The sequence below is a fragment of the Pararge aegeria genome, chromosome 1 (assembly GCF_905163445.1).
Source record: "Pararge aegeria chromosome 1, ilParAegt1.1, whole genome shotgun sequence".
Classification (NCBI taxonomy): domain Eukaryota; kingdom Metazoa; phylum Arthropoda; class Insecta; order Lepidoptera; family Nymphalidae; genus Pararge; species Pararge aegeria.
The window spans coordinates 4,964,337-4,978,085 of record NC_053180.1 but is presented as its reverse complement, the minus strand read 5'-3'; the positions used below and the strand labels follow the sequence as shown (position 1 = coordinate 4,978,085).

Genomic DNA, 13,749 nt, shown 5'->3' with positions numbered 1-13,749 from the left:
CATAGCATTGACAAAGCATCATGTAAACTTAATTTGATAGAAAATTGTTAGCAAATAACCTAAAAACTTAATCATGTCAGGTCATGTCAAGCTCTCGAAACTAACATGATGACCTTGAGATATTCACAAACTTACAATATTCAGTGGAACTCCTTGATGCACAAAGCGCAAGACCAGGACCCTTCTGGCGGTGTGTCCAGCGGTGGCGCCAAGCAGTACATGTGGTAGCCGCGGTCGCAGTCATCGCAGAACAACAGCTGGTCCTGGACAGAACAGAAAAATTTTGGGTCATTAAACCCGAATGCTGTTATAGCCGAATGGGCTTCGAATTTACTTTCGAGGTGTCGGAGCTGGAATCCCAGTAACTTTTTTAAGTTAATTGCGTTTTTACCAATTTAAATGCTTGAGCGTTCAATATAATTTTACATTTCCTATCACGCTTTAATCCTTACATCTTCGAGACACATCCTTATACTTTATAATTTTTATAATTAACATACCTGGGTATGTGAGTTAAATTAAAGCCATACCGGATTCAATACAGCATCGTAGTAGAACGGTAAATCGCTTAGCATATATTTGTTGTTCCCATCAGACCAAACGAGTGAAAATACAGAAATAAAAGATTCTTAGCAGCTTAACGTTTTAAATGTCCTTATAGAGTAAACCTACCTACCCTACTTGAAATAAATTTGGAATTTTTAAATATTCTTGAATTTAGCACGGGAATGTCAAAAAATGTTCCCATGCCTCAGGTGTATTCTAGGATGTTACCCTAGCCACACATTTTTAAGACTGCGAGCCACTGTTGGCCGAGCCCTACTTGTGATTCGCTTGGCCACCTTGGATTGCGAGTCTCGACCATAAAGGAGAGCTGCTCGAGAATCCGATGTAACGCCATGTCATTCTTGAATTTTGAATGTTTGAATTTTGACTTTTTGAATACTCACATCGTTGTCGCTGGTGCCGCACACGGAACAGCACTTGCACTCTATGCACTGCCAGCGGTACTTGCGCACTGACACTATCATGTTCACGGTGAACTGCAGACACGTGGGATGACCTGCGCATTCAAGTAACGCGTTTGAAATTGGTTATCAATGAAAAAAAAAAATACATAATATGTCATCTATTATTTTATGTTCATATTAATTGTCGCCAATTTCAAAATGATAACAGTAAAAGCATTAACACAAAATCAGTCAAATAGTCTTCATATTTTCGATTATTCTTCTGATTAATATAACAACGCTTGAAATATATATATATATGGGAATATACATATATATATATATATATGGGAAGGTACGTTTGTATGTTAGTGTTTTAGTCCTTTCTTTACGCCCAACCATTGGTTGTTTGGTTACCACACAATGATTGGTTTGATATTTGGCATAGAATTACTTCGTATTTTTAGGCGAGAAATCGCCCTTCATTCACGGTCTGACAAAAGACCTAACGATTATTTTTGGAAGAGAGACAGTTGACGGGGACTGAGAGTAACGTAAGCCCTTTTAGTCCTGGAATGTATGAATTGCAAGTCAAGTTTGTGTTTATACTTATTTAGCGCAGTTAACACCGCGGGGCGCAGCACGAAACATTGGCTGAGAGCTAAATCAGATTAAGTTAGTAATGCCATAACTTTGTAGTTTTCTATTTTTGTGCCACCATATTAGTACAAATCAACTTATTAGTATGAATACCGAACTCATCTGATTGGTCAATGACAAAATACAGTTTCACGAGCTTTCCCATTGGCTAATTAGCCTAACTATTCGCGCCTGGATTGGGTGACATAATTATCCACTCGAAATGTCCGATTAAAATTTTTGAATAACTCAAATCGGTCCAATAAGACTGACACATACTTTTTTGCCGGAGATTAAAAATAAGAAGTCTCATCGAAAATATGTTTTTTTTTATCGAAGAATCTCTCTCCATTTTGAAATTGTCAAACATTCTTTAAAAATCTCAAAAAATATTATAATTTTTTCACTTACTGTTAGGCACATTATCTTACCTACAAATCTCAAAACGCTGTAGTCTTCTTGAATGTCAAAAAAATTAAACTTTTTTCGCAGAGGTAAATAAATGTGCCGAACAATAGTGAAAAATAATAATAAAAAGAAAAATAAAAACAATTACAATAAACAACCGGGAAACGTGACCGAAAACTATTGTGTTCAAACATTTATTATTTCCAAAGTATCAGAGAATATTCGTATGGAAGTGCAATTCACTATTCTTCAGCACAAAAAAGAAAACGTAAACAAAAGAAAATAAAAATCCAATTGTCTTTTGGAGCATACACTTTAATATATTAAACATTTCCACGGTGTTCTACAAAATAAATAGGAGAAAATAAAACGACTAATAGATTCAAATCACTGATTGGGAAAGCGCTTACCAAGTTTGAATGTAAATAAACGTGTTCTCTTGAATTTTCAAAATGTATTTGATCTGCTCTAGTATACCAAACATTCTCCCAAATTTTTGATAGAGAAGCAGGACTCGACTACATTGTAAAAGATTTTATTGGTGACCGTTAAATAATATGTTTTTGTTTCCCATCCGATAAAACCTTTTACCCAATGAAATCAATGTTAATATCTGTACATATTCTGTACAGATGATTCAATACCACTAGTTCAAGCTCAATTCTATGCGGGAACATGGAATGTAGAAAACTTTAAAAGCGAAGATGCTTGATTTGTAAAAATGATAATAGTGTCAAACTAACTCAAATTTGATTTTTCATATAAAAGTAAACAAAATTTTACGGAATTTCACGATGGACACCAAAGCTTAAAACTTTATTTTACAAAGCACAGTTCAGAAGTATTTACAGTTGCGTTGTAGAATTAACATCAGAGGATGCTATGGTATATGAGCGAAACGGGCGTGCCCTATTTTGATGGATCGGTATGAAAAGACGTATAAAGAATTATAAATGAAATATAAATAATAGCGTTAGGATTAGTAGTAGCTTTACTGATAATAAATAAAAATATGTTAATTGTATATAATAAATGTTTCTTTGATTGTTAAGAGTCATTCTTACATTATTCGAGCGTAAATGTAGCTTGAGATAGATTAAATTTTAAGAGATTTGTTGTGCAGAGCTATTGTCTACGCTTATACACTTTCCACTAGAAGAGCAGTAGACCAAGAATTTTCAGTATGACCGTGTTTACCGGCAATTTGACCGTAAAACAGTCAAACTGAAAACGCGCGAGTAAATATTGCGGGAATTTACGTTCGAAAATATTTTGAAGAAATCGGTAGTTCGCTTTTATTTTATAAACAGACCGCCAGGAGGTGTTATTTGAGTTTTACAACTAGTGAAAAGAGTTCGTTTTACTGTCGATACGGTATTTGTATAGTATGTCCGAAATCTAGCCGGATTGCGGCCATACTTAATGCGCGAGTAAATATCCCGGACATTAGACAAAAGTAGCATATGTTGCCCTTTACTTTGTCATAAATCATCTCGAGAAAATCGGTAGCATCTGATTTTAGTTTACGAACATGCACCAAAAGTGTTATCTGCAAAAGTGTAATGTAATTTGAGTGTTACGTCAAGGAACATTAGTTCCGTTTTACTCTGACGTTATAGTGTTTCAAAACTCGAAATCGTCTTGACGAATGCGATACTAATTTATTTTATCGTCAAAACGAGCCGCTAAAAGAGTTAAGATGAATTTGAGCTTTAAAACAATTAGCATAAAGTCCATTTCATTCCGACATTCAGTTGTTATCATAACCAAAATCATTTAGAAGATTGCATAACTAGTGATTTTATTTTACAAACGTGCTGCACAAGCCTTGGATATAAATGTGCAAACGAATTTGAGCTTTAAAACTAGAGGCATAAGTTCCTATTTACTTTAATATTACGCTACTCGAAAATCTAAGACTAATTATACTGGTCTACCAATACGGCATGGGCATCATCAGTCTTCTACACAAGCAGCTAGTTCCCAATCAGTGATGTCGCAATCCTCGAATGGTAGAAGTTGCAAGGGTAATAAACAATAAATATTGTATGCACTTCCTTACTAGAATTTTTTGATACTTTTCCACATAAAATTAAAATCACATTGATATATGTATATATATAGTAATATTAAATTATAGTAGCACTGTGCATTTCCTTTCTAAAACATTCGATAAATTGTTTCTCATAGTTATAGTTTATCTTTCTACTTTCTTCGTATAAATGTTATTATACAATTTTTTGCTAACGAAAGCTGTGCAAAACATTCTATAGACAACGTAAAACTTAAAACATTGCAGAGTAACTAAATTGCAAACAATAAAATTTTTATTATTAAAATGAAATGACCATACAAGTAACAATAAAATAAAAATATACTTGACTATGGTAACAAACAAGTGTGTAATATATAAACTTTGCGTATCTACTCGGCGACCCAGTTAACTTGTCCAATACATAAGAAAAAATGGGTGTAGTAAGAAGCACCCTGTAGCGTGTGCAAGCGACAGAATGCAGAATCTATTTCCGTTTCAGTCGGTTGACAAAAGGTATTGAAAAATTACGATCAGCTGTTTAACTTATTACAGCAACCTACTGTTTAGTTGGTATCACATTTTGAATAATGCCTACAGATACTTAAGATTGAATAGATTAAAAGGGTCGCAGACGTAAGGCGTTTAAGATGTCGCCCTGTGTGTAAAGTTAAAACTATTTACTTTAATCACACCAATTTTGTTTTTGTTTGTAAGACAGCTCCCTTAATACAGTCCGCATTGAAACAAAAAAAAAGATCAATGAACAAAGAAATTATTGTAAACAATATTTTCGTGGGGAATAATGTCTGTGTAATTTTCTGTCAAAATTAATAATTTTTATGTGTGGTTCACCTACACTTGAAGGAAATATCATTTAAAATGCATATAAAAATTACGGAACCGAGAGGATATGGACCTGCGACTCGGACAATAGCCGTCAGCTTAGACTAAGCTACGGCTCTCAAACCGCCAAAGCCGAATATGCCTTTTTATATCAGTCTTATAGCGACTGTAGCGCCATCTAGTAGAAAACATTGTAGTTTAACTTTGTTTACTGTGTTCTAACAAGTTCAATACCGTATAACGTAATGAAATAATTTTGAGATTTCATTCAATGATTTTAAACATTGCGCTGCTCTACTTGTTGACACAACGAAGTGTCAAACCAGGATGCACTGTGAATCTTTAAAGTAATGTTTGTTGAATACGAATTTTATAATCTTCAGTCCGGCCTTCTAGGGTCACTGATGAGATTTCCGTTCAAATTCGAGTGTAAAAAGAGAACGAGTTACGAATGAGTTCAATTCACTTTCAATTTGATAAAATTGCACTTCCTAAGGCACCGTGAAATTATAAAAAAAAACCATTACTTACAGCACATTCTACGGTTAAATACAGACATTAAAACTATACAGTTATGTTTATATAAATTAAAAAAGATAACTGAATACTTTGAGAGATTGTCATAAATAATGCTCCCATAGACAATATTGGTCTACGAAAGAATAAAATAAGAAAAAGAAAACATTTTTCAAAGTAAAATTTTAAAATATTCATAGACAAATTAATAAACAAGAGTAGACGCACATGTACGATTTAAAATTCATCAAAAAGATCGCCTACACATTGAATGTAACACTATGACGTCACAAAATAAAAAGAAACCGACTTTTGAATAAATAAATAAGTCATGCGCGTCTAGACTATTTTTGTTCTAGGAACTAAAATACCACATACAAAAGCCGGCGACCACTGGTAACCCAACTCAGCTTTAACTTGTTCGCATATTACATAACTACAGGCGGCCTTTTTGCATCGTAGAAATAAGCTGGCAGGTCGCTCGCTTTCGTATGCAGTTTATTTAATAAACAACTAACCATATTATATTAATATTTTTAAATTTATAATATCATTGCAATAACAAGCTATAGGGTATACTGCATTTTCTAACCTAAAATCTATATTATTTCAAGCTTAACAACAATCCGAATTAAATAAAAGTATTGATATATCGTCGGTGGAACTTTTACTACAAAATCTCAACATAAAGTACCCAAGGGTATTTAAATTTTTCATAGAGTAAAGTGAGGGTACTTGAAAAATGATTCAAGTTTACGTAATGTTTCTTGTGACGTCATTTCCACCGACAATTCATCAATTTTTCAACAGTTAAAATTTGGTTATTCAGCTCTTAAAACTATATTTAAAACTAAGATATACAACACATTTATTAAAAATTTATTAAGAAAAAACGATAATAAACTATAGGAATGATATTCTTTTATACGATATAAAACTACAACATCGAATTTAGTGTACATATAACAAAAACAAATTGTATTCTTTTAAAAAATCTTTGGGTTATGCATTTAGAGATGTTGGTAAAGGCACTTTTAAGCTCTTAGAATGTATAGTATTGCTTTTTATTGCCAATTTTAAACTCACGTGGAGTAAATGTGTATTTATTTAAATTTTTTTGTTCTCTGCCCACAAGACAGTTACCCCCTTAATAATAAATGCGGCGTAACGTTAGAATATTTAAGTAGGGTAATAAAACCCTGCGTAACTATTTCAACGTTATAGCACCAGTATAGATTTTCAGCGTATTATCCGCCTGAGGAATAAATTTAATAGATTTCATATACGACAATTGTCAAAACGTCAAATTTACTCCATAATTAGATTATTTGGCGATCGGGAAATCAGCCCTTAAAATAGCAACATTGTCTCTCACTAAAATCTATTTTAATTTATCTCATCTATGCCTAACTCAGTTGGCACATTTTTTTACCGATGCCAAAGATCAAAAATAGGTTTCATGGTTTTTATGATTATCATACTGTGTTAACACATTTATATTAAGAAAACCGTTTAGGTATCAGACATATCACCCTGTCACTTTCTGTGTCTTAGAAACATTCGCACATCGTATAGTCAAATTATTGCATTCAAATGAAGCTCTATGTACCGTGATATAAAGTGTTGTTTGAAGTGTGTAACGCTTGGTCACACTACTGTCTCAAAAATATTGAAAGTTGACTTCTATATCACATATTAGCTATCTTTCTTCTCTTTTCTCAGATGTTTCTGGAGGATTTACTTAAGGGAAATTAAGGTTTCGGGCGTGTTGGTCTAGTTTAGCGCTTAGGTAGCGCGTGCAAATGGTGCAAAAGATAATTTTGGATCTTTATGACTAGATTGGCTAGTATTATTTGGTTTCAAGGCAGTTTTCTTTTCAACCATGATAGTTATTAGTTTTACAACTACAATTGTGTCAAAAACAAAGCGACAGCTTGTCCAGTTGTAATAAAAGACAGTGTTTTGTTTATAGTACCACCGTCACCATCTTAGGTGTCTGTTGAATTTTTTTTGTCAATCTGTCTCGCTCGTACTTTATAGCGCTAATGTGACATAGCTAGTTAATTCTTAACCTGCGAAATCATGGATAAAAGAGATACTGGTCGCTACCGATATTTTGTAAGTAATTCGCACATTCCATTATTGGTACTTTAATTTAAAGATAGGCAAACTCAGATAATCGTGCCAATTCGAGTTTTGCCAGTTGACGCAGTGCAGTGTCAAAAGAACAGCACTGCTTTCGGAATTGCCTATTTATTCAAAGAAATTTCTGTCACACAATCGGGGTCAACAACGGCGGTACTTATAGCACAAAACGGACCGTTCCCAGAACGACTCTGTTGCAATTCAGTGCGTCAAAATTTAGAGTGCCAAATGTGAGATTTCCTAACAACGTTTACTAATTCGATCTCGTGAAAGTTAATTAATCTTTTTTTTAAGTAACCAATTGTATATTCATACAAATAAATACATTTCATTGGCGGAGCGAGCAGCTGACCCACCTGATAGGGAAACCATCGCCTATAACAGAGCGACACTTCACAGGGCACGCAAGAAGCACATCCTGCAACATGCTGCCATGCGCATGCGCCTTCAATTACAATAGCAAACACGGCCGGAGTCAGGCGCTGCTACTACTAAGATACGAGAGGTATTTAAAGAACTCTACCTAGTGGCAACACTGTTGTAATAAACGTAGCGCGTAGATAAAAAATTTCACACTTGGCACTTCTGAAACATTTTCACTACTACCTCGTACAGATGCACGCAAATTTTCTAGAACTTAAACTTCAATCCGAATAGATTCCGTAAGATACAACAATTATATAAAATTCGTATAAAGCAACACTACATAACGTACGCATGTAAAGTTTCTAAAAACAAGGCACATTTTCCTCTAATAGGAAGACAAACGAACGCCTTAAATCTATTCCAATAGAACACACAGTTTGCTGATGTATCTGTTTCTTTCCGTTTCAATATATAGAAAGAGGATAGAGATAGATTAACATGTATTTTGCATTGATTGGTCAATAGATTTAATAAACATGATTATTATTGCTGGATGCCTTAATCTTTCAGCATCTTATTCACTGCTGTAAGGAAGGATAGGATTGATTGGTCTAATTTAGAGGATTCTTGAATCATTTGGCCACGCTAACCGCAGGGCTATTCTGTATCTACGTCAATACCAAATGTAGCTAGCCTCTGAAAAGTTGCCATCAAATCACGCCCAATCCATTATTATGTATTACGTAATTATATCTGCCAACAGAGTTGAAATTAACTCGGTTGGAAACTTAGCTTTCAGAATGCAAAATGTGAATTTAATGAATGATGAATACACTTTTATTGTACACCACATAAACATAAAGAAAAATTATAAACAAAAATTTACCGACAAGTATACGATTTGGCGGCCTTGTTGCTACATAGCTATCTCTTCCAGGCAACCAATGGCGCAAAACACAGCTCAAGAAGAGAGGTAGTTGGTGCATATAAATAAACATATGCAACATATTTACAATGTATATCGTAAAGTAATTGTATCTGCGAACCGAGTTTTAATTAACTCAGTTGGAAACTTAGTTTTCAGAATGCAAAATACGGATTTAAAAGGTTATTTGGTGGCAACTTTAACACAATGTAGCTTAATTTAGTGACAACTGAGATACAGAATCGGCGTGTAGGAGAAAATCTTGTCAGTTAGATCAAATTAAATCGCATGATGAAGTCAAGAAGAAAACGTTCAGTGGAAGGGGACACGTTCAGTTGTGAGGTTTTTGACATCAGCGATTATTGGACATTCGTATTGTCCTTTTACTTATGAGTATGAGAGATGGCAAAAAGAGTTATGAGATACCATTGATTGGTACTTGCATTGAGATTAGATACATTTTAAAGGTTCCGTACCTACTTTGGAAAAGACTTCTCACTCAGTAATATTTGCGATTTGTGTTATTACGGGCACATGAGGCATTATGGGCCCCATAAGAAGGCTCAGAGTTACTAAGCGGGCGATTGAGAGAGCTATGCTACGAGTATCTCTACGTGATCAAATCAGAAATGAGGAAATCCGTAGGAGAACTAGACTTACAGACATAGCTCAGCGAGTCGCGAAGCTGAAGTGGCAATGGGAAAGGCACATAGCGCGTAGAACCGATGGACGCTGGGGTCTTAAGGTGCTGGAATGTCGACCCCGCACCGGTAAACGCAGCGTAGGTCGGCCCCCAAACGAGGTGGACAGATGACATCAGGCGAGTCGCTGGGAGCCGCTGGAGCAAGCGGCCCAGGACCGTGGATTATGGAATTCCCTACAAAAGACTTGCCCAGCAGTGGACATACATCAGTTGAAATGATAATGATGGTGAGGCTTAACACTACGCTCGGGTTAATGGTCACAAGGCGGCCCTTCGTATTTTGCCGCTCTTTCGATAGGAGATGGTTTTTCATATGCTTAATCCGTCAATTTATATTTAAAAAAAAACTGAAACTACCCGCAAATGCGCACCCCAAATTTCGATCCCTTCAAGTATACGTATGGTACGGAACCCTACGCTTTTAATAAGTATATCTTAAAAATGTTACAACAGATAATATAACAATTAATCGTAAGTTTTTTTTTGGCATCCATAGTCACTATACATAAAACATGGCAACATTAAGATCACAAGTCCATATTAATGTATACCAGACTGTGGCGTGCACTCCATACTGGCAGAAAGGCACTGCCGACCCTAATATTTAAAATGAAATATAAATTTATATATGTCATTCAAATTGCAATTATTAAACCTAGATATAAAATGTAGATATGTAATTAGATATAACCTTATAACTAAATGATTATGACTTGGAATGTATGCACATAACGGTAAAGCAAGCAAACCTCTTTGGTAAGAAGCTATGAAAATTAAAAAAAAAACGCACTTGTGATGTAGCACACATTTTGTGACAACTAACACAAAACACAATATTGACGGTGTTATAAATAAAATATTGCTACTATGCTGTTCCGCAAATCTTATCAGACCGTCGACGCTGCGTCGTCTTCCATATATTTTAAATGACACGCTGCATTAAGAGTTACGTCATTGCAACGCACAACGCGTTGATCTGTTACGACGACGCAAGGCAACGCACTAGTGAGACAACGTCCTTAGTTGGCTTTAAAATAAATTGAATTTGACAGATATATTATTAAAGCGTTGCGATCACCACCGCACGTGTATTTACAATGCTTTGATCCGTTGCGATGACGCAACACAACGCACTAATGACGCATTGCCGTTATTTGGCATTAAAATAGACAAATTTTGAAAAACTCAAGTGGATTTTGATGGGATAGTTGAAATATTTTTATTTAAGACACCGTAAGTGGGAATATTCCAAGTTCATATATTACATTTAAATAGGGTGACATTTTAAGACTGGTATGTGAGAAAGTTTATAGGTGCTATTTGGGCTGGTCGCACATAGGATATCACTGGCTAGCGTTTATTAATATCAGTTAAACCGCCCAAACATTTGAATATTCTTTTCAACTGCATTGGCACCCATCCATTAGTTAGAGCGATTGTTTTTTTAGCGCAATGCACGCAGTATTTAACTGAGTGCATTAGGCGGCCAGGTCTGCACTCACATCATGAATTGATATTACTTAACGAACTAGTTGTTCAATTCTTTATAAATAACAAATTTCATACTCACTACACTCGCACTTAAAATTCCGTACACGCTACACAAGCGGTGATACTTTAGAGTACTCAAATAAGTATATTTACTTATTAAGATTTGTTTTTCTACAGCCAACTGTATAAGGTAATTTAATCAGCGATCGCTTATAAAAGTAGACGCCCCCGTTAGAAGTTACAAATCTATTAACCCCGAGCGTAAAATATAGAAACTCGGCTGCTAAAAACAAGACCGCGCGCTCGCACACGGGTCTGGCGTTATTTACTCCTAGGGAAATAGCCAATGTGCTGCCATCCTTGGAAATAATTTATGTACAAGATGTCTATTTACTTCACTATGAAATATTAACTTTTGTTCTTTAAGTCAATTTTTTTGTTTACTCAATGGATCCCACTTCTACTGTCTGAAAATTTCACCCTAAAATAATATGCACCGATAGTAAACATAAATTTAAATATATATTTGTAAATAAGTAATCAATTCTCTAGTTAAACTTTTCATAATAAAATAACGTATAATAATATACCAGTTTCATAGCCAAATTGTACTAATATAAACGAGATTATCTATTCTATCTATATGAAGTAAAAAAACATGTCAACACATGTGAAGCCTTTTTAAGTTCTTTTGTAAAAGTGATGTGTAATGTACCCATTAGATGGAGCTGCCTGTACATCAAAAAGGGGCAAATCAAGAATAGGAGACTACCCGAAATGTACGAATCTTTTTATAATTATGGATATAAATATCCATAACAATTTCGGTTAAACCTTTGATTATAAATAAGAAGACTAATCGGACAAAAGCCGATATAAAAGGAAGGTAAGTACAGACGACTCCTTATTAATTTCAAAAGTTACTTGAAACCAGTTAGGTACTTGAAATCGGAAAACTAAATATCTAAAATATCTACTAAATATCTTAAGTATACCTACCAAGTAAAATCTGGTACAATTTGCCTTGCAATGGGCTTTCTCTAGTTTGAGAAGTTTTATTGCAACTTTTCATAAAAAAAAACTTTACATGGTACATATTTGACTATAGAACTTTTTCTGCCTACCCTCTTGTCTACACTTTATGCCCCTCGAAATCAAGCAGACCCTCGAAATGAACAGACACAAAAAATAAGTACTATGAGAACGAAATAAACCTCAAAACGCGAAACTAATATTCCCACTAACTAAATAGGTACGTTATCCGCTAATATTCGATCCGTTAACTACGACCTCCTCATGCGCAGGGCTTTGACGCGACGAGGGCGGTGACATGGTATACTCACAGTTCTCCAACAGTTTTGTCTTCGAAGCGAACGTATCAAAGTCGTCCGCGGGATATGACATAGAGGTAAGGATTTCAACAACTCCATTGAGCTTAATGTTGTCTCTAAGGTGTTTATGCCTTTCGCAGACTCTGTTGATTAGGTGGTAGCACTTTTTGATTCCGTTCCGTGGCGGTCGGCCGCGACGCTTACCTGATCGTCCGCAGTCGGAACAGCTGACTAACTCTTCGGGGGTACCGGTCTTTTTGTTCTCGCGATCGTCGCCGAGGCAAAAGTCGCAGTACGGTGACGGAGTTGCCTGTTGACAAGAAAGCGGATGTCAGTTGTTTTTTTTTTAAATTGGAATAATTCCACTAAATGTTAGCCCCTAATTTCAATCTCGCATATGGGTTAGTGACGTTGCGACGTCAGTTTTTGTTACTAATAATTGACGGACCTAGTGAACAGATATTTATGAAAATTATTGCACTGACGCTGAGCCGAGCTTGAACCCCAATTACAAATGACCTTGTATAGTCTCATCACCTTAGTGTCGGGCTCCTTCATCAGCTCAGGCACGGTGACCGTGCTGGTCGTGGGGACGACGACCACGGTGGCTGCGGCGGCGGCCGCGGCCGTGCCCGGCGCCACCAGCGGAGTGTGCGCAGAGTCTGACGATGAGGTATCCGCGGAAGCTGGTCGAGGAGGCGGCGAGGGTTTACGTACAGGAGGCGTTGGAGTTTGTGCTGCTGCTGCTGCTACGAAACAAAATATGTACAAATTGTAAATTTTTTAAAACCAAAATATTACTTTACAACCTTTGGAGGTACATTATTTAATGTATCTATCCGCTATATATCCGTAAAACCAAAACGCTTAATAGTTTTTGGGTAAACCACTGCCACTTTTTACTAAAAGAAATCAGATACACATCACATGAAAAATTAAAATCAAGTGTCTCTTGCCACTTTATTAGGTACGCGTCGCCTAGGGTAGGTACTATGGGCGCGTCGGCCTTTTGTCTTTAATAGGGTTGTCATATGTTAACACTTGTAATTTTTGGATTAGTTTGTATGGAAAAACAATTTTAATATTTTTACAGCACCATTTCTTATGAGATATAGTGATGCATTCTACAAAAGTATTTCGTAATTCGGTAATACGTTGTATAACATGTTAAAACTCTATTCAAATGAGAAATCAGGCAGATCCATAGAAGAACTAAGGGTGAGTTGTTGAGGATAGCTCAGCGAGTTAAGAAGTTAAGTGGCGATGAAAGTTGAATTCGCAAGGAAAAACAGAGGTGATGGATAAATAATCGCAGTGAGTCGCTGTGGGAGGCCGTGGAATTTAGAAATAAAGAACCAATGTTCAGCCTATTAGCTGATGTGATTATAATGATTCGT

At 35.6% G+C, this 13,749-nt stretch overlaps 1 protein-coding gene across 2 annotated transcripts in view; it reads right to left on the bottom strand.

Moving 5' to 3' along the window:
- LOC120637465 (zinc finger protein ubi-d4 A-like) overlaps positions 1-13,749 on the bottom strand; it is a 36,704-nt gene that overhangs the window by 7,636 nt on the left and 15,319 nt on the right. The window contains exons 8-11 of one of the 2 annotated variants that reach the window (XM_039909338.1): positions 12,890-13,101; positions 12,557-12,662; positions 951-1,063; positions 136-263 (exon numbers count right to left, since the gene is read on the bottom strand). In XM_039909338.1, coding sequence (XP_039765272.1) covers positions 141-263; positions 951-1,063; positions 12,557-12,662; positions 12,890-13,101 — 554 coding nt within the window. In that variant the 3' untranslated portion in view covers positions 136-140. Of the gene's footprint in view, positions 1-135; positions 264-950; positions 1,064-11,600; positions 12,663-12,889; positions 13,102-13,749 lie in introns of those variants that run through there. The other variant, XM_039909330.1, reaches the window with a different exon arrangement.